A 21,718-nucleotide genomic window follows, 5' to 3' on the forward strand; every position below is an offset into this window, starting at 1 on the left:
TCAGAATAGTTTCAGCGAGTTTGTAGCCGTGATGGTACAATTATTATTCTGGGTGAACTTTGACATAATTCTTACCTCTTCTTTTGCCCGTTGTGGGCATATAACTGTACTGGGGAACTCTAAGATCTTCCTTAGTCTCCCCACAGAGGATATGGTGCTATTCATACATTTGACTGTCCTTAGAACCCAGTCACAGAACCTCTGCAAATGCTGGTAGAAAGCTAAGGAAGATAGTCTCCCTTCTGGAGGGCCATTTGCCAAGGCCCAAACTGGGGGCTCTGTCCCTAAGAAGGAGGAAGAACAGACATTAGGGTCCACCAACAACCTCTGATATATGAGTGCTGATTCATTCCCCAAATTCACATTGAACCTCTCTAGCTCCCAGAATGATGACATTAGGGAGTAACCTGGAATCATTAATGAATGTGAATGTCCTTAGAAAACAGGTGCTGGGTGTGATGGCATACACCTTTAATCGCAGCACTCTGGAGGCAGAGGTAGGAGGATCACTTTTTGTTCAAGGCCAGCCTGAGACTGCATAGTGAATTCCAGGTCAACCTGAGCTACAGTGAGACCCTACCTCAAAAACAAAAACAGGCTGGGCGTGGTGGTACATGCCTTTAATCCCAGCACTAGGGAGGCAGAGGTAGGAGGATCACCATGATTTTGAGGCCACCCTGAGACTACATAGTTAATTCCAGGTCAGCCTGGACCAGAGTGAGACCTTACCTTCAAAAAAAAAGTGCTGGAGAGATGACTCAGCAATTAAGGTGTTTGTCCATAAAGCCTAACAACCTGAGTTCTAGTCCCCAGTACCCACATAAAGCCAGATGCACAAAGTGGCACATGTGTCTGGAGTTAGTTTGCAGCAGCTGGAGGACCTGGGGTGCCTATTATCTCTCTCTGCTGGGCACAGTGGTGAACATCTTTAATCCAAGCAAATATCAAGTTGGATATTTGATAAACAACAGAAATCTGTCCACAGTTCTTGAGGCTGTACATCCAAGATCAAAGCATTGGCAGACTTTGTGTCTGGTGAGGGCACCTTCCTGGTTCTTGTGCCATGTCTTCTGTGTCCTCTCATGTCCATGGGGACAAAGCAGCTCTTTGGGACTTTGGGGCTGTTTTTTTTTTTTTTTATGAGAGAAAAAGAGAGAGAGAATTGGAACACCAGGGCCTCTAGCCACTACAATTGAACTCCAGACCCATGCACCACCTTATGCACATGTGCGACTTTATGCATGTGTCACCTGTGCATCTGGCTTACATGGGATCTGGGGAGTTAAACATGGGTCCTTAGGCTTTGCAGGAAAGTGCCTTAAACACTATGCCATCTCTCCAGCCCTCCTTTTTTTTTTTTTTTTTTTTTTTGAGGTAGGGTATTGTTCTAGCCCAGGCTGACCTGGAATTCACTATGTAGTCTCCAGGTGTCCTCAAGTACATGACAACCCTCCTACCTCTGCCTCAGGAGTCCCTGGATTAAAGGTATGCACCACCATGCCTGGCTTTTTAAAAAAAAATATTTATTTGTAAACACCGAAAGATAGAGAGGGAGAGAAAGAGAGAGTGTATGAGATAATGGGCATACCAGAGCCTCTAGCCACTGTGTATGAACTCCAGATGCATGTGCCACTTTGTGTATTTAGCTGGTTTTATGTGGATACTGGGGAATTGAACTCAGGTTGTTAAGCTTTGTAGGTGAGCACCTTAACTACTGAGCCATCTCTCTCTAGTCCTCCTTTTTTTGGTTTGTTTTTTTTGAGGTAGGGTCTTACTCTAGCTCAGGCTGACCTGGAATTCACTATGTAGTATCAGGGTGGTCTTGAACTCACAGTGATCCTCCTACTTCTGCCTTGAGAGTGCTGGGATTAAAGGTATGTGCCACTACAACTGACTCTCTTCCTCCCTCCCTCTCTTCTTTCTTTCTTTTTGAGGTATAGGGTCTCACTCTAGCCCATGCTAACCTGGAATTCACTATGTAGTATCAGGGTGGCCTCAGACTCACAGCAATCCTTACACCTCTGCCTCCCAATTGCATGTGTCACCATGCCTGGCTACCATTCCTTTCTTGCTCTTTCTTTGATTCCGAGCCTCCATAGATAGAGCAACCCCTCTACAGATGCCTCTTTGCCTTGGTGCACAGAGCTCAGAATCTATTGTTTACCAATAAGCCACCTTGAAAACAAGGCCACACAACATCAAAACAGGTCAGGAAAAAATGATCTGAATACAGAAAATCTCAAAGAAAATCTTGGTACTAACAGATAGTTCATGGATATAACAGAGTTGGGGAAAACAACTCAGTGGTAGAGTGCTTATTTGGTATGTGTGAGGCCCTGGGTTCAATTCCCAGCATTGAGGGAAAAAAAAAAAGGCACTCTGAGATTACACAGTGAACTCCAGATCAGCCTGGGCTTGAGTCTACCTCCGGAGGGTTGGGTGGAGGGGGGGGGGGGAATGAAGCCAAGCCAATTAATCTCCTTATCTGAATGTGTTTCTGCAGAAATTTAGAAGTAGTTTCTAAGCAGCTGGCAATAGTGATACCATTTTACAAGCCTTAAAGGACAACTGATGCCATTATGGTCCCTTAAATTGACTACAATATGCCAGGTGAGGTGTAGTGGCACATTCCTTTAATCCCAGCACTCAGGAGGCAGAAGTAGGAGGATTGTCATGAGTTTGAGGCCACCCTGAGACTATAGAGTGAATTTCAGGTCAGTCTGGGCTAGAGTGAGACCCTACCTTGAAAAACGAAAAAGGAAAAGATATTTTTATAAGACTTTAAAAACTTTTTTTTCTTATAAACATTTTTTTTAAATTTTTATTTATTTATTTATTTGAGAGCAACAGACACAGAGAGAAAGACAGGTAGAGGGAGAGAGAGAATGGGCGTGCCAGGGCTTCCGGCCTCTGCAAACGAACTCCAGACGCGTGCGCCCCCTTGTGCATCTGGCTAACGTGGGACCTGGGGAACCGAGCCTCGAACCTTAGGCTTCACAGGCAAGCGCTTAACCGCTACGCCATCTCTCCAGCCCAAAACTTTTTTTTCAAGGTAGGGTTTCACTCTAGCCCAGGCTGACCTGGAATTCACTAAGTAGTCTTAAGGTGGCCTCGAACTGATGGAGATTCTCCTACCTCTGCCTCCTGAATGCTGGGATTAAAGGCGTGCACCAGCATATCTGACTCAAAAAAATATAAATATAAGTATGTCATATGTATGTATGTATGTATGTATGTATGTATGTATGTATTGGTTTTTCGAGGTAGGGTTTCACTCTAGCCTAGGTCGACCTGGAATTCACTATGGAGTCTCAGGGTGGCCTCAAACTCACAGCGATCCTCCTACCTCTGCCTCTTGAGTACTGGGATTAAAGGCGTGCGCCACCACACCCGACTTAAATATATATATTTTTATTTATTAGAGAGAGAGAGAATGTGTGTTCCAGGCCTCTAGCCACTGCAAACAAACTTCAGATGCATGTGCCACCATGTGCATCTGGCTTACATGGGTGCTGGGGAATTGATCTTGGGTCCTTAGGCTTTGCAGGTAAGCACCTTAAGCACTAAGATATCTCTCCAGCCCTTTAAATTAAAATTTAACTGTAACTTGGTCTAAGATTAATGAAGCTTGAAAAGTTATTAAATTACATGAGAAAAATAAAGAGAGGCCACAAGCTGGGAGAATTTGTCATATTCATGCCATGAAATAACTATTTTAAGAGCTTTTTCTCTTGTGAACTGCCTAATTGTTGTCTCCACCTAGGGCCTTTCTCATAGAAAGCTTTGGAACATGTGTCTTCCTGGCTTGCAGCTGCTCTGGGCTCATGTTGTGGCCTATGGACTGTCAGGGTAAAGACATGCCTGATACAAATCTTCAGAGGCACTCCACCCATCCAAAGCCAGCCCTGCCCTGCTATATGAATGACTATGTCTTTCCCTCAGTCTTCATCAAACTTCATTTGCTTCTCACCCTCTGCCTTCCTGCACAGTGTCAGAAAGCATACTGGGTATCCTATCTCCAGGAGAATGTCCAGACCTCCAGGAAAAGCACTGCCTCTGGTTGTCTCTTTCCTGTATCCCCAGGGTTTGACACTGGCTTGATAATCACTTATTTTGGTGGTTGTTGTTGTTGTTGTTGGTGTGTGTGTGTGTGTGTGTGTGTGTGTGTGTGTGTGATTTTGGGTGCAGGTCATAGCATTCATGAAAAGATCAGGGACAACTTTGAATGTGGGTCCTCACTTTTCACCTTGCTTGAAACAAGGTTTCCCACTTAGTTGTTCACTGTTTACCCCTGTGTTTGTATGTCAAGCTAATTGGCCTGTAAATCTGTCTCTACCTCCCTGCTCACCCTAAGCATATTGGGATTACAGATGTCGTGCTACAGCATCTGGCTTCACATGGGTGCTGGGGAGCTGAGCTCAGGTACTAATGCTTGTGCAGCCAGTGTTTTATCCACTGGACCATCTCTCCAGCTCCTTGTTTATTTTGTGTTTTTGAGATAAGGCTTTGCTGTATATCCCTGGCTAACCTCAAACTTACTATGCAGACCAGGCTGGCCTTGAATTTCGAGCTATCCTTCTGTCTCTGCCTCCTTGGTGCTGGGGTTATAGGCATTCATCATCACACCCAAGTCATAATTATTTATAAATAAGTGAATAAGCAAATGTTTGGACCTTCCCACCTGCAAGTCTGTGAGATCACTGGAGACGTTTTCTTTTCCTTAAAATTTTTTTTCTGATTATTTATTTATTTACTAGAGACAGAGAGAGGGACAGAGAGAGAGAGAAAAAATGAGAATGGGCACACCAGGGCCTCCAGCCACTGCAAACGAACTCCAGATGCATGCAACACCATGTGCATCTAGCTTATGTGGGACCTGGAGAATTGAACCTGGGTCCTTAGGCTTTTCAGGTAAGTGTCTTTACCATTAAACCATCTCTCCAGCCCTCTTTTTTTATTGCCCTAAAATATTTTTTAAGATATATTTCATTTATTTGAGAGAAAGAGGTGTGTGGGGGGGACAGGGACAGAATGCATGCACCAGGGCCTCCAGCCACTGCAGATGAACTCCAGATGCATGGCCCCCTTGTGCATCTGGCTTATGTGGGTCTTGGAGAGTCGAACCTGGAGATTTTGGCTTTGCAGGCAAATGCCTTAACCACTAAGCAATCTCTCCAGCCCCTAAAATAGTTTTAATGTTTATTTTATTTATTTGAAAAAGAATGGGTGCGTCAGGGTCTTCAACTGCTGTACAAAAACTCCAGATGCATGTGCCAACTTGTGCATCTGGTTTACGTGGTTCTTGGAGAATTGAACCTGAGTCCTCTGGCTTCTCGGGCAAATGCCTTAACTTCTAAGCCATCTCTCTAGCCCCTTTTTATGCTTTTTTGAGATAAGGTCTCACTCTAGCCCAGGCTGACCTGGAATTCACTACATAGTCTCAGGGTGGCCTCAAACTCATAACAATCCACCTACCTCTGCCTCCAGAGTGGTGGGATTTAAGGTGTGTGCCACCATACCTGGCAGAATTTCTCTCTCCCCCCCCTTATTTGAGAGAGGAAAAGAGGCAGAGTGAGTAAGTGAGAGAGAGAGAGACAGAGAGACAGAGAGACAGAGAGAGAATGGGCGTATCAGGGCTTCCAACCACTGCAAATAAACTCCAGATGCATGCGCCACTTTGTGCATCTGGCTTAATGTGGTTACTGGGGAATCAAACCCAGGTCCTTTGGCTTTGCAGGCAAGCTCCTTAACCACTAAGCCATCTCTCTATCCCTCATTTCACTTTTTTTTTTTAATTTGAGAGAGATTGAGAGTGTGCCAGGGCCTTCAGATGCTGCAAATGAACTCCAGACACATGACCCCTTGTGCGCATGTGCAACATTGCACATTTGCATCACTACGTGTCTGGTTTACATGGGACCTGGAGATTAGAGCATGAGTTCTTAGGATTCACAGGCAAGCGCCTTAACCACTAAGCCATTTCTCATTTTTATAGTACTCAGCATTAGAGGATTAGGGCCTGGTTCATGAGGGCCACCTAGCAGAACATCTACAAGGAAGACCTTAGATACCATCTTGACTCATGAAGCTCAGGCTTTTGCCTGAATAGAACAGTTAGACATAAACTAGGGGATGGATAGATACAACAGTTGCTTGTGAATTTCCTACTTGCCAGAGCCCCAATCACAGTTCTCCAGCACAGGCAGCTCTTGTTCTAAATGTCTACATACCTGTTCCATTCCTGTGGACCATACCTGCAACACTTGTAAGCTCAGAGTGGGTGTGCTACAATCAGTCCCACAGCCTCTCCCTCCATGCTTACTTAACTTCCAGAGGTTACCAGGTTCCTGGTTACAGCATTTCTTTTCCTGAAGTAGACCTGCATGTACTGTACTTCATGTGATTATTCTACCTTATGTGTGTGACATTTCCATCTCTGAATGATGTTGGCTCAGCTTCACAAGGCCACAGCCAAGAGCTTGCAGCTGTGCTCCTGTCATAGCAGGACTGACAGGGACTTGTCCATACAAGGCTGTATCTGAGCCAAAGCAGCTGCCAAGCCATGGGCTCCTCAGGGCCCTGGCCACTTACTTGATGGACTAGAGCCCAAAGGTAATTGCAGAGTGATACAGGCCTTCCCACAGAAGGGCCAGGGACAACAGAAGGCTCTGTACACACCAGTATTCTCTCAGTGAATGCACTTGAGTCTGCTGCAGTCCTACCTTGTTGAGAGGCCTAGGGGATCTGTGGACCCTGTACCTTGGACATGTCCAAAGATCCTTCAGGCATGGGCCCCACCATGCTTGCACACCTGCCTTACGCTCATCACATCTTTATGCCCTGACTCATCCCCTTAGAAGATCTATAATCTCATATGCCTCAATTTTCTCCTCTTTAAAATGGGGAAGGGTAAAGAGGTTATATTAATGGAGTAGACACATTGCTGTCTGGTACAAGGTGGCACAGCTCAACCAAGACCACTGGTGGCAAGCCCCAGTGTGCTTGGCTTGTCACTCACATTTCCTCCCTTGTCCCCAGTTGCACCGCCTGCCTGGTGCACACAGACACGAAGTATCAGGCGGGCCATTCATCAGCCTGCAATGTGGCCCCTAGCCTGCCCCTAGCACTGTATGCCAAGTGCTGAGGTCAGTGGATGACCGTACTCACCAGGGCTGCTACACTCTGAACACAGACCCCTGTCTCCTAGGTACACATCTCACTGCTGGCTCCAGCAGAGCTGCACTGTTAGACAATACCGAGTCAGCTGGCCATCATAGAGACAGACCCTCGTGACTTTGTTTAACCACCAAAGGAGTGGGGAACATGTAGAAAACACAGGTTCCCTTGTTCTCTCCAAAGTGGGACCCGGCTTTAGGCAATTGCAGCTGTTTGTAGCTCCAATCCTGGAGTTACAGCTGGAGGATACTGGGGGAGTAACAGTGGAGGAAGATCCTTCCCTGGGGAGGGGGAGAAACAGTAACCCGAGTTTCCAGGGCAAATCTCAAGGCCAAGGAGTCAGCCAAGTCAAAGAAGACTGTCTTAGGCTGCAATGGCTTCTGTGAAGCTACCCATGGGGAAAAAGGCTATTGTGTAGAGTTGTGGATACAAAGAAACAAGGCATGCCAGAAAACCTTTTCCCAAATCTGTTGACTTAGACCAGAGATAAGTCAAAATGCCAGGGGAGTGGCAGCTGTCTCCTCTAGACATTTTTCCCTTGGTTTGAGTTCCCCAGCATGCTGGACTAGTGGGTTATGGTCGTTGCCTCCTATTGGCCTGGCTCGTCAGTTCAGTCAACCCAAGGCAAGAGCGACCCTGCCCCAAACATTTGTACTGATCTTGACAAAAACTCAGAAAAACGCTCCTGAAGGCTGGGCAAGACGTGAATGCAGGGGCAACTGGTGGCTGAGCAGGCCTCACCACAGGCCTACGACCTCCTGACAAGGGACACGGGTGGGTGGGGCTCTCGGCAACCCCAAGGGGCCCAGGGCCGGGGGGGGGGGGGCGGTTGGCGAGGAGCGGCTGTGTAGGGACACACCGCGACAGAGACGCGGGGATACTCCAGGCCAGAGATACGGTGTGGGGAGCACAGGAACAAGCATTCTCAGTGGGCGCCCGGGATGCTGGCTGCCACAGGGGGCCGGGTAAGGAGGCTGAGGGCTTCTGGACCCGGTCGTTCTAGCGGTTCTCCCTGCAGTCCCTGAGGGGAGGGGCGGGCGCGCCGGGCGGAGTCTGTGCGCAGGCGCGCGGCGGCGCGTTCCAGCAGCGGAGACGCCCCGGGTTGCGCGCATCTCACTTCCGGAGGGCGGTGATTGGGTGCGCGGCGCGAGGCTGGCCATGCTGACCAATCCGCGGCGCCACAAGGCAGAGGGGCGGGGCGAGGGCGCAGCCCAGACGCTGCTCGCGGGCCTGTCCGACGCCCGCCGGGCCGCCGGCACCATGTGACCGTGCCTACGCCCTCTGCGCGCCCGGCCCGCCCGCCCGCCCGCCGCGCGCCCGCGGCCCCGGCGCAGCCCTCTGGCGGCCGAGGGACTGCGGGGCCGGCGCCATGGCCGAGCGGGGCCGCCTCGGCCTGCCCGGCGCGCCCAGCGCACTCAATACCCCGGTGCCCATGAACCTGTTCGCCACCTGGGAGGTGGACGGCTCCAGCCCAAGCTGTGTTCCCAGGTACGTCCCCGCGCCGCGTCGTGTCCGCGCGCGCCCCGCGGCCCCGAGCGAGCGCGCGCCAGGCGGAGAGCGGGTCCTCTGGGCGGGGCCGGCCTGCGGCTTGCCTACTGCTTGCACCTTGACACCTGCCTGCCCGGGAGAGGCTGGCCGGCCGGCAGGCGGGCCTTCCGGGAGGGTGCTTCTCCGTGCCTTGCCGCCCTATCAGACCCCAGAGGCCTGGACCTCGGGCGCTCAGGACGCGCCAACTTGCGGCCCTCTCATCACCTGTTGGCGCTGTGCCCGGCCCTTGGGAGCCGGCTTCAGAGTCTGCACGGCTTCCTGCTCGAAGCTGTTCATTGTGTGGTTGCAAAAACCTGATGGCCCTCCCCTCGGTAGATAACCAGTGCCGTAGCGCATTGGAAAGAGCTAGACAGGGTGTACCTACCGGGCCAGCGCTGTGGCCATCATGTCGGGGTGGACTTGCAACCCACCCGTTCTGCTTGAAACTTTTGTGATGGCTTTTTGACTTACATCCTGCTCAGGAGCCTAGCTCTGAGCGTGGGGACGCACTAGGTACCTGGCTGAGAGAGCTGCAAGCAGAGAGAGCGGGCTTCTCAGCCGGGGCCTTTGAAAGGCTTTCCAGGTACAGGACCCTGGCTGGCAATACGCACTCCCACCCCTACCCAGACGGTGTCTGAGTAGAGGACTCCTGCGAGCTCCAAATGGGTCAGCTGGCGGTTCTCTGTAGCACTCTTTTATCAGGTGTTGGAGTGCAGAGTGCTTTGGACAGTGGTTTTGCCCTTTCTGAGTGCATGACAAGACTCAGAGTCTTGTCTTGCCAATGCCCTGTACAAAGGAAAAGGACGGATGCTGAACAGGACAGCTGTGGGGCGGAGGACTCGAATCTGTGAGACCTGAGGGCCAGTATTTGACTCAAAGCCTCCTGCACCAGGAGCCGTGCTGGACCCTCTCTTAAGTCTTGCTGATTTCCAGCTTTTCTGGAGCCCATTCGTCTGCTCTGTTGAGCTTCCCACTCCACATTGCACACTTGCCTTTGCCTTGTCCCTTCAGCACTTCTGTGCTTCCCAAATGAGAACTAAGGACCCCCTTTTCTTTTTCTGGAGGTCTCACATTGTTGCCCAGACTGCTTCTGTACACCTAGGCTCAGGCAACCCCTCCATCCCAGCCTCCATTGTATCTGGACACTACAGGCATGTCCCCAAACCCAGCTAGGACTGAAACCTTTAACCGCAGAGAGGTGGGAGACCAGGCGGGTCACAGGCCCTCCAGTGGAGCTGGGCTGTATTTTCGGGATAGGGTCTTCTTGATTCTTCTGGATGGCTTTGAATTTGTTATATATCCCAGGGTGTTCTTGAACTCTCTCCATTCTCTGCCTCCTGTGTGTAAAGGATTACAGGCTTGTCTCACTACGTGGGCTCTGGGCTTGTTTGAGGTCCTCTAAGGTCCACTTTCTACAGGGAAGGCTGGTTAGGACAGGCTTTCAGGTAAGGCAGGATGGGGCACCCGGGATGAGCAGCAGGCCTGCCTTTAACTGATGTGGGAGGAAGGGGCTCATTTTGGCCTAGTCTTTAGCTTTATGAGCCACGTCTATGTTGGATTCTGTTGGCATGTTCACTGCTACATACCATTCCCTGGAATGATGGTACCATGTCCCTACTTCTGCCAAGGACATTTAGCTTGTTTCCTGGTTTTGCTTAATTATAGGCCTGTCACTGTAGAGGTTCTCATACCTGCCTTCTGTGCTCATGCCTTTCCCTGTGGACAGCATGCTTTGAGCATGTTTCTCCCAGTGGGAGGATTTGAGGGTGTGGGCATGTGCACTCAGTGCTACTGCTCTGACTTACTCAGAGCAGTTGTGCCAACTCCAGGCCCCTGCAGTGGCACGAAAATCCTCATTACCCTAATTCTGGCCACCTTAAGCCTGACTTAAAAAAAAAATTATTTAGCCGGGTGTGGTGGCGCATGCCTTTAATCTCAGCACTGGGGAGGCAGAGGTAGAGGATTGCCATGAGTTCAAGGTCATGCTGAGACTACATAGTGAATTCCAGGTCCGCCTGGGCTAGAGTGAGGCCCTACCTCAAAAAACAAAAAGAACAACAACCACAAAAAGTATTTATTTATTTGACAGAGTGAATGGGTGCACTAGGGCCTTTAGCCTCTGTAATTCAGTTCATGCACCACCTTGTGCATCTGGCTTAATGTGGGTACTGAGGAATGGAACTGGGGTCTGTAGGCTTTGCAGGCAAGTACTTTAACTGCTAAGCCACCTCTCCAGCTCAAGTCTGACTTTTAATTTTTTAATTATTTTCTGATTTATTTTTATTTATTCGGTTATTAGAGAGAGGGAGAGACAGTGGGCACACCGGGACTTCTAGCCACTGTCAACGAACTCCAGACTCATCTGGCTTAGTGGGACCTGGAGAATCGAACCTAGGTCCTTAGGCTTCACAGGCAAACACCTTAACCACTAAGCTATCTCTCCAGCCCCTGACTTTTTAAAATAATTTATTTATTTATTTATTTTTATTTTATTTTATTTTTTGGTTTTTCAAGATAGGATCTCACTCTAGCCCAGGCTGACCTGGAATTCACTATGGAGTCTCAGGGTGGCCTTGAACTCACAGCAATCCTCCTACCTCTGCTTCCCAAGTGCTGGGATTAAAGGCGTGCGCCACCATGCCCGGCTTAGAATAATTTATTTATTTTCATTAACAACTTCCATGATTGTAGACAATATCCTATGGTAATGTCCTCCCTCCCCCCACTTTCCCCTTTGAAACTCCATTCTCTATCATACCCCTCCCCCTCTCAATCAGTCTCTTTTATTTTGATGTCATACTCTTTTCCTCCTATTATGAGGGTCTTATGTAGGTAGTGTCAGGCACTGTGAGGTCATGGATATCCAGGCCATTTTGTGTCTGGAGGAGTACGTTATAAGGAGTTCTACCCTTCCTTTGGCTCTTACATTCTTTCCACCACCTCTTTCTCAATGGGCCCTGAGCCTTGGAAGCTGGGATAGAGATATTGCAGTGCTGAGCATCCCTGTCACTTCTTTCCAGCACCATGATGCCTTCTGAGTCATCCCAAGGTCACTGCCATCTGAAAACAGAAGGTTCTCCACCAAAGGTGGGAGTAGGATTAATATATGGGTACGAACATTAAGACAAGTGTTTACTGGGCAGTTTGATGAGCTTAACATATATATTTAGCCAAACAGCAGCAGACGTTACACCCCTAGGGCTCATGACTACCCGTTTGAAGTTTTCAGTATCAGGAGTGTATTCCCTCCTATGGAGTGGGCCTCCAGTCCAATTAGAGGACAATTAGTTTCCACCATGACAGGCATGCCACTATTGCACCTGTTGGCTCATTTGGCCTGGCTGGCCAAATATAAGGCTTGCAGAGTCCACTATTGAGTATCTTCACTGGTGATTTCTCTCTCTCCCACTGAACTGCATGCAGAATGTCCAGCCCCTGACTTTTAATTTTTGACAATCTGGTCAGTTTGAAATAGTGTTGTGGGTTTTAGTTTGAATTTCTCTGACGATTCTTCTAGGGCATTTATACTTGTCAGTGAAATTCCTATTCATTTTTGTGGTCATTTTTCCTGTACACTTGAGTCTCAATAGTTTCTGTAGGGGATAATAATCTTTTCCCTGCTGTAAGTATTGAAATGTTCCCTACCAAGGGTCTCCTGGCCCTCCTTAGTCAAGACATCTGTCATTGCCTCTGCTGATTCCTGGCTCCCAGCTCTGGTAAAGTAAGGTGTTGCATTTTCTTGTGAAAATGAATCCATGTGTTTGACATTTGGGTTTGTTGCAATTTGGGTAGTTTGGGGCTGTAATTATTATTTAATATTTTTTAAAATATTTTTTCTGATTTATTTATTTATTATTTATTAGAGAGAGAGAGAGAGAGAATATGAATGGGCACATCAGGGCCTCTAGCCACTGCAAACAAACTCCAGATGCACACACCACCATATGCATCTGGCTTACGTGGGACCTGGAGAATCGAACCTGGGTCCTTAGGCTTCTCAGGCAGGTGCCTTAACTGCTAAGCCATCTCTCCAGCCCCTTTTTTTGTTTTTATTTTTTTTTATTTTTTGGTTTTTCGAGGTAAGGTTTCACTCTAGCCCAGGCTGACCTGGAATTCACTATGGAGTCTCAGGGTGGCCTCGAACTCACTGTGATCCTCCTACCTCTGCCTCCCAAGTGCTGGGATTAAAGGCGTGCGCCACCACGCCTGGCTGTTTTTATTTTTTATTTAAAAGTGACAGAGTGAAAGAGAGAGGGAGGGAGAATGGGCATGCCAGGGCCTCCAGCCACTGCAAACAAACTCCAGATGCATGTGCCTCCTTGTGCATTTGGCTTACATAGGTCCTGGGGAATCGAGCCTCGAATCAGGGTCCTTAGGCTTCACAGGCAAGCGCTTAACCACTAAGCCATCTCTCTAGCCCTGGGGCTGTAATTATTATTTGCTGTTGGTTTTGTTTTTTGAGGTAGGGTCCCACTCTAGCCCAGGGTGACCTGGAATTCACTATGGAGTCTCAGGGTGGCCTCGAACTCATGGTGATTCTCCTACTGCTGCCTCCTGAGTGCTGGGATTAAAGGTCACCAGGCCACCATGCCTGGTTTGGGGCTATAATTATTGAAGGCTGTTGTGGCCATTGTGGTTTTTTTTTTTTTTTTTAAGGTAGGGTCTCCCTCTAGCCCAGGCTGACCTGGAACTCATTATGTAGTTCATGGTGATTCTCCTACTTCTGCCTTCCAAGTGCTGAGATTAAAAAGGTGTGAGCCACCACGCCAAGCTGCCATTGTTATACAGGGCTTTTCGTGGACCTGTGTTTTCACTCTGGTAGCAACTGCCAGAAGAGAGGGGTGTATCTCTTGACTTTATAAGAAAGCTCCATCTTCACTCCCACAGTACTTCTGGGCTTTCTGTTCTCATTTCAGCCATTCTGAAAGCTGTATGACAACTTTTTCATAGACTCCTGAGTAGCCACCATTAAGTACTTTCTTGTTTGGTGGCAGAGGCTGGCTCCAGGGTTTTTGTTGTTGTTGTTGTTGTTGTTGTTTTCCGAGGTAGTGCTCAGAGCTCTAGCTCTAGCTCAGAGCTGACCTGGAATTCACTATGTAGTCTCGGGGTGGCCTCAAGCTCATGGCAACTTCTGCCTCTCCAGTGCTGGGATTAAAGATGTGCACCACCACGCCTGGCTCAGGTTTTTTAAAAAAAATGTATTTATTATTAGAGACTGAGGGGACCAGATAGAGAATAGGCATGCCAGGGCCTCTAGCCACTGCAAATGAGTTCCAGACCCATGTGCTGCCTTGTGCATCTGGCTTTACATGGGTACTGGTGAATGAAACCTGGATCCATTGGCTTTTCAGGCAAGTGCTTTAACTGCTATGGCTCCGGGTTTTTGTTGGGAACAGTCCATCTCCTTTATTGAGTTGATGAGATAATACTTAGTGGAGGTGGAGAACTTCTGCTCAAATAAATGGACTAGGAATGTTTCCTCCCACTTTGCAGTTTGCTACTTTTTTTCATGGGTGTGTTTATTTGAGATAGTTTCCATATGCTTACCAGGCTGGCCCTAAATTCAAGCCATCCTCCAGTCAGCTCTCTGAGTAGCTGTAGCCACAAATATGTCCCTGCTTCCAGCTTGGGCATTTCTGGATGAGCAGGGGTTTTTTGCTTTTTGTTTTTAAGTTGATGCATTTTAAAATTATTTATTTGCAAATATGTATTATGTATATGCATGGGCACACCAGGTCTCTTGCTGTTTGGTCCAGACTTATATACCACTTTGCATCTAGCTTCATGTGGGGTCTGGGGAGTTGAACCCAGGCCAGCAGGCTTTGCAGCAAACACTTTTTAAAGATTTTATTTATTTATGTGAGACAGAGATAGAGAAAGGGACAGATAGAGAAAAGGTGCACAGGGGTCTCTAGCCACTGCAAATGAACTCCAGACACATGCACCACCTTGTGCATCTGGCTTACATGGGTACATGGGTTCTTGGGAAATGAACCTGGGTCCTTTGGCTTTGAAGGCAAGTGCCTTAACTGCTAAGCTATCTCTTCAGTCTTCCTGTCTTTTTTGTTTTGTTTTGTTTTGTTTTGTTTTGTTTTGTTTTGTTTTGTTTTGAAGTAGGGTCAGGTGGCCCAGGCTGACCTGAAATTCACTAAGTAGTCTCAGTGATCCTTCTACCTCTGCCTCCCAAGTAAGTGTTGGGATTAAACATGCGCCACCATGTCCTGCTCTGTTGTTTTTTTTTTTTTTTAAATTTTTATTTATTTGAGAGTGACAGAGAAAGAGAGAAAGAGGCAGATAGAGAGAGACAGACAGTGGGCATGCCAGGGCTTCCAGCCACTGCAAATGAACTCCAGACGCGTGCGCCCCCTTGTGCATCTGGCTAACATGGGTCCTGGGGAATTGAGCCTTGAACCAGTGTCCTTAGGCTACACAGGCAAGCGCTTAACTGCTAAGCCATCTCTCCAGCCCCTGTTTTTTTTTTTTTTAAAGATAGGGTTTCATTCTAGCCCAGGCAGACCTTGAACTCCAGGCGGTCCTCCTACCTCAGCCTCCCAAATCTTGGGATTAAAAGTTTGTGCAACCATGTCGTCTGTGTTTAGATTTTGTCTTCTTCCAATAGGACCATGTCGGGAACTGGAGCATTCAGTCCATTTACATTACCTAAAAATTGGTGATATTTAATTCATGCCTGTTTTATACTCTCTAGTTCCAGGCTGGCCTCGAACTCACAGCAATCCTCCTACCTCAGCCTCCTGAGCAGTGGGATAAAGGCATGCACTACATTTCTTCACTCCCTATTTAAAAGTTTTCAAGAGCAGGGCGTGGTGGCACACACCTTTAATCCTAGCACTGGGGTGAATTACTGTGGGTTCAAAACAACCTTGTGATTATATAGTTAATTTCATGTCAGCCTGGGCTAAAGCGAGACCCTACCTCAAAAAAAAAAAATATTTAAATCACTCCTGTTTCTTTACTGGTTGTCCTGGGACTTCAATTACACAATAGTTGCCATATTTTAGTTAGTTTATTTTCCATCTGAGCAGCACAGACTTTAGAGCACTGTATTCTAGCCCAGCTGCCTTATTTGCATATGCTGTTGTGTGTATTTCTGCCGTCCTCCTAGTAGTGCTCCATTCCTTCTTTAGTTGTTGATACTTGGCACCTTTAAACTCATCACTTTGCTTTTAACTTCTCAAAACCTGGAGTCCTCCTCCCTGCCTCTGAGAACATCCTTGGGCTGTGCTCTGGGGAGGATCTACTGACAGTGAGTTGTGTTCTTTTCTCCTTCATTCCAGAGGGCATGGTGCGGGCCCAGGGGCAGCATCTTCCCCATGGAGGAGATGTACTGTCTTCTGGTCTTGCTGTATGTGGGAGTCAGCAAGCATCTTGTCTTGCTTGACTCACTGGAAAGATGTCTGCTGAGGTGGCTTTGTGGTCACTTCCTTATTGGAACTGCTTGCCTGATTTTGTGTCCAGGCAGATCTTTTGTTTTGGCCCCAGTTGGGGTTGTTGGACTTTGTGGATTGGTGGTTTTCACTACTTCTTGGAGGCTCTCTCAGCCCCTTTCTCTTCAGTTGTTGCCTTTATCCTGTTCTCTCTGCTTACCTTTGCAGCTTTTGGTAGACATGTGAGCCCTTCTCACTGGACATCCCATAAGGCTTGGCAGAGAGTAGGCTGTGTTCCTCTTTAGCTTGTTGTGCTCACATGATGGGACAGTTCTTTAGAGCATGTCTTATGCCTCCTTGACAGAGACTGTGTTTCTTCCATCAGCACCTTGTCTGTCTGGCTCAGTGTTAGCTCTGGCCCTGCCTAGGGTCTAGTCCAAGTAGCTACTTGGTCAGTAGATTTTGCTGAGTAACAGAAGAATCTGAACAAAAAGAAGAATCTGCACTGTTTTGAGGGTGTATATTTGGTAAAGCAAACTGTGCTGATTGGGGTCCTGAAGTGATGAAAGTTTAGCTGAAGGTGGGCTTTTAGGGAGAAGATGGGTGTGAGGATGTATGTAGGGTTTGAGAGTTGACTCTGGGGGAGGGTCACAGTAGTCTGAGGGAGGAGGTCTGCCAAAGGGGGTGCCTCAGAGGCTGACTCGGACTGCTCTGGCATCTCCTTGGCAGGGTCCCAGGGGAAGGATGGTGGAACCCATTGCCTAGAGGGGCCCTGGGGATTTGGAGGAGGGCAGGCTCATTGCTGTGATAAGCATGGCTGTTTCTGCTCTGTCTACCCTGCCCAGGCACTGCTTTTAGGACTGGGGCTGGGAAAACTGCCTTTGGCTGCTTCTCTGTCCTGATGTGGGGTATCATGTGGATATGCTGTGCAGCCTAGCAGGCTGGTGTTCCCTGTGGGACATGGTGCTGTGACACCTTCATTTTCCTAAAGTGGCTTTGTGCAGAAAAAGTGGTCTGCTCTGTCTATGGTGCTGGGTCTTGTTGAGTGCTGCATGACTAAGAACTATGTAGGGCTGAGGTGCCCCTGCAAACCAAGGTCATCTCTCTCTTCTTGGGCATCAGGAAGGAGTTAGTAGAGCAGGGTGTCCATGGAGCATGGGTAGGAGTAGGAAGACTGTTCCAGAAAGCTGATCTGCTGTCATGCACAGTAACTGGGGTCTTATTTGATGCTGTGATGGGTGTATGCAGGCTTCAGAGCACTGTCATACAGAGGACTTCTGGGGCCAGGTGTTAGGTGGCATGGCCAGAACAATAGAGGTGGTGTGTGTGCATATGCATGCATATGCACCATGCTCATATACAGGCAAGATGAGGTGTATGTGGCAGGGCCCAGGACTTGTGGGCAGGCCCTGCTTTGCTTGTTCTAGACCTTGGCTTCAGGGCTGTGGTTTTCTGGGACATGTTCACTCTGCTTCAGTGCTAGTGGTGCTCAGGAGACAGCTCACAGCAGGCAGCATTTCTACTGCTAGTGTGCAGATAGCCATGGTTCGTGACTGCCTAGTCTTCTGCAGTGGGTTGCTACCCATGGCACTGAGAGATAGTTGGCCTTGAAAATAGTGTGTGAATTCTGAATGCATGAAAGGCTGAGTTCTCTGCTCTGGAGGTGGGTTGAAGCAGATGTGCCATGTGTTGTCGAGCATAGGTAGTCTTTACACAGACCCATAAGGATGACATCACAACCTCTGGGGTTAGCATTCCAAGTAGTAGGACTGGAACTCTCAGGCCTCCTCCAAGAAGAACAGTCTTGCTAGGTATGGTGGCTCAAACCTTCAGTCCCAGCGTTTGGGAGGCAGAGGTAGGAGGATCACTGAGAGATCAAGGCCACCCTGAGACTACACAGTGAATTCCAGGTCAGCCTGAGCTACAGTGAGACCCTACCTCGAAGGAAAAAAAAAAAAAAAGCAGCCTGTGTAGGGAGACAATGCCCTCAAGTTCATTCATTCATTTGTATGTTTATTTATTTATTGGCAAGCAGAGGGAGAGAAAGAGAATGAGAATGGGTGCATGGGTCCACCAGGGCCTCTAGCTGCTGCAAACAAGCTCCAATGCATGCACTACTTTCTGTACTTTCTGCACCTGGCTTTACATGTGTACTGGAAGATCAAACCTGGGCTGTTGGGCTTTGCAAGCAAGCATCTTACCTGCTGAGCCAGCTCTCCAGCCCTCAATTTCATTCCTCATGAAGGGCAGGTGGCTCAGGAACCCCTTAGGGCTGTGAGACCATTGCTTAGCCCTATGGAGTCTGATGCTGAGACCCTGGATCTCCTGCATAGTCCCCCAATGTTATAGATGTTTTCCAAGCAGAGGTGGCTATAGCCACAAGGTGCAGAGGTGTGTTGGAGGATATCTGGGAAGCCACAAAGTTGACCTTCCTGTTTGTAGTGTTCACAGGCCTGGTGGTCCATCCTCACTGTACTAGCTGGCTTTTTTTTTTTTCCCCCAAGGTAGGGTCTTACTCTATAGCTCAGGCTGACCTGGAATTCACTATGTAGTCTCAGGGTGACCTTGAACTCATGGCGATCCTCCTACCTCTGCCTCTCGAGTGCTGGGATTAAAGGCATGCACCACCACACCCGGCCTAGCTGGCTTTTTACCAACCACTCTATTAGGGCAGTGGGTACTATCTCCTGGCCACAGGCAGCATCCAGCCACCTGCTGAGATCCTACAGGAAGGGTGTGTCACCCCGTGGTCCAGCACTGAGCATTCCATTTTCAGGAAGGGGCTCTGCCCAGGTCAGGCTCTTTCTGCATGCATGTCCATCATGGAAGCAGACAGCCTATAATAAACCCTCAGTCATGGGGCAGAATGCTTGGGCTGTGTGGATTTGGTCTCGGTCTCCACATAGCCCTCTCTGCATCACCTCTTGACCTTTTACTTCTAACTCAGGCAGATGTGTGCCTTGCCAAAGCAGGAGATTCTGAGCTCAGACAGGCCTCATATGGTATAGGGACCTGGCTGTCAGCTTCCTTGTCCTCTCTCTGCAAAATCTGCAATTCTATCCTGTTCAGCCTGTGTTCCCTGCAGTAGTGATTGGCAGGGAAGCCACACATACCTTGCTAAGGTGTTGCAGCTGGCCTTGCTGTTGCTGGTAGAAAACACCTGATCAAGAGCAGCTTGTGGGAGGAAAGGGTTTATTTTGGCTTACAGACTCAAGGGGAAGCTCCATGATATGATGGCAGGGGAAATGATGGCATGAGGAGAGGTGAACATCACCTCTTGGCCAACATCAGGTGGACAACAACAGCAGGATAGTGTGCCAAACACTGGCAAGGGGGAGCTACAACACCTGTAGCCCACCCCCAACAATACACTGCATCTGGGAGACTCCAATTCCCAAATTGCCAGCAGTTGGAGACCTAGCAGTCAGAACACACAAGTTTATGGGGGGACACCTGAATAAAACCACCACACAAGGTAAGCAGTTCAGTAATCACCTTCAGTTTTCACCAGAAAAATGTGGAGCTGGCCAGTGCCTCCCCTCCTTGCCCCTCCTCGCCTTCCCCTGGATAGGCATAGATAGACCCAAAGAAGTAAAGTCTGCTGACACATCCCTCTCACAGATTTGGTTCTGGAGTGGTGAGCACCGGGAAGGGCAGGAGGAATGCTGACCATACCACATGTGTTTCTGTGCTAACCTGTAGGCTCGGCCTCTCTGCTGGTTCCTTCTGTTTTGCATTTCAGTCCTTTGTAAGGCCATATGGGCCACATTGGGACAGTAGTGGCCAGGAGCCCATTGCCATCTGCATGTATACCAGAGGCTTTTGTTTAATTTGAGCCTCACTTTCTTTAAATTTCTTGTTTTTTTTTTTTTAATTTTTTATTAACAACTTCCATGATTATAAAAAATACTCCATGGTGATACCTTCACACCCCCCACTTAACCCCTTTGAAATTCCACTCTCCGTCATAGCCCCTCCCCATCTCATTCAGTTGCTCTTTTAGTTTTGATGTCATGATTGTTTCCTCCTCTTATGATGGTCTTGTGTAGGTAGTGTCAGGCACTATGAGGTCATGGATACCCAGGCCATTTTTTGTCTGGAGGGAGCACGTTGTAAGGAATCCTAACCTTCCTTCAGCTCTTACATTCTTTCTGCCACCTCTTCCGCATTAGACCCTGAGCCTTGGAAGGTGTGATTGAGATGTTACTCAGTACTCCAGTCACTTCTTTCCAGCACTACGATACCTTCTGAGTCATCCCAAGGTCACTGCCATCTGAAAAGAGAAGATTCTGTACCCAAAGTGAGTGTAGCGTTAATATAAGGGTATGAATATTAAGAGAAGTGCTTACTGGGCAGTTTGATAAGCATAGTATATACATTTCTCCAGACATCAGCAGATGTTACATGCCGAGGGCTCGTGACTACCCCTGTTTTAAGTTTTCAGTATCAAGGATGTGTGTCCCCCCCCCCCCATGGAGCGGGCCTTCAGTCCAATTGGAGGGCAGTTGGTTTCCACCATGACAGACATGCCACTATTGCACCTGTTAGCTCATTTTGCCTGGCTGGCCAATTATAAGGCTTGCAGTGTCCGCTGTTGAGTATCTTCACTGGTGGTATCTCTTTCTCCCATTGAACTAAATGTAGAATGGCTTCTTCCAGCTTTCTGTCTGCTGGTCAACATGGAGGAGGTTATCAGCTCAGTTCCAGCAGGATTTCTCAGTGGCCTTGCAGCCCAAGTATGTGGAGTCTTCAGCAATATGGTCTTACCATCTATTCCTGGTGGGAAACCAAGGGCCTTGGCAATGGCCTATAATGTTTTCGGGGCATCAGAGACCTCCCTGGTCAACAACTCACTGGAGGTATCACATCCCTGGCACTGGAAACTTTCTGACAACGATCTATGGCTCCTGAGTATTCCATTGTTCGAAACTGGAAGATTCCATATGATTTATTTGCATCCTCTTAGATTTTGATTAGCCCTCCCTCCACCTTTCCTTTACTCAATCTCTTCCCCTGACCTCACTTTGGGCCTTTTCACCCCATTAATCTATTCTTCTACTTACATACATATAATACCAACCTATTAAGTACCCTCCTCCCTTCCTTTCTCTTCCTTTTATATCTCCTTTTTAACTTACTGGCCTCTGCTACTGAGCTTTTTCCTTCTCACACAGAAGCCCAATCATCTGTAGCTACAATCCACATATGAGAGAGAACATGCGACACTTGGCTTTCTGGGCCTGGGTTAGTATAATCCTTTCCAGATCCATCCATTTTCCTGCAAATTTCATACCTTCATTTTTCTTTACTGCTGAGTAGAACTCCATTGTATAAATGTGTCGTATCTTGATTATCCATTCATCAGTTGAGGGACATCTAGGCTGGTTCCATTTCCCAGCTATTGTGAATTGAGCAGCAATAAACATGGTAGAGCATGTACTTCTAAGGAAATGAGATGAGTCCTTAGGATATATGCCTAGGACTGCTATAGCTGAGTCATATGGTAGATCGATTTTTAGCTGTCTTATGAACCTCCACACTGATTTCCACAATGGCTGGACCAGATTGCATTCCCACCAACAGTGTAGAAGGATTCCCCTTTTACCACATCCTTGCCAGCATTTATGGTC

The 21,718-nt window shown here is 48.1% G+C and overlaps 1 protein-coding gene and 1 pseudogene across 6 annotated transcripts in view; both read left to right on the forward strand.

Moving 5' to 3' along the window:
- Positions 1–2,460: 2,460 nt before the first annotated feature.
- On the forward strand, positions 2,461–2,604 carry LOC123462645 (annotated as a pseudogene).
- Positions 2,605–8,539: 5,935 nt separating this feature from the next.
- The window catches only part of Pacs2 (phosphofurin acidic cluster sorting protein 2), a 97,094-nt gene continuing 83,915 nt past the window's right edge, over positions 8,540–21,718 (forward strand). For all 6 annotated transcript variants that reach the window (XM_045153982.1, XM_045153983.1, XM_045153984.1 and 3 more), the window contains exon 1: positions 8,540–8,664. In XM_045153982.1, coding sequence (XP_045009917.1) covers positions 8,546–8,664 — 119 coding nt within the window. In that variant the 5' untranslated portion in view covers positions 8,540–8,545. The remainder of the gene's footprint in view (positions 8,665–21,718) is intronic.

This window comes from Jaculus jaculus, chromosome 7, assembly GCF_020740685.1.
Source record: "Jaculus jaculus isolate mJacJac1 chromosome 7, mJacJac1.mat.Y.cur, whole genome shotgun sequence".
Classification (NCBI taxonomy): domain Eukaryota; kingdom Metazoa; phylum Chordata; class Mammalia; order Rodentia; family Dipodidae; genus Jaculus; species Jaculus jaculus.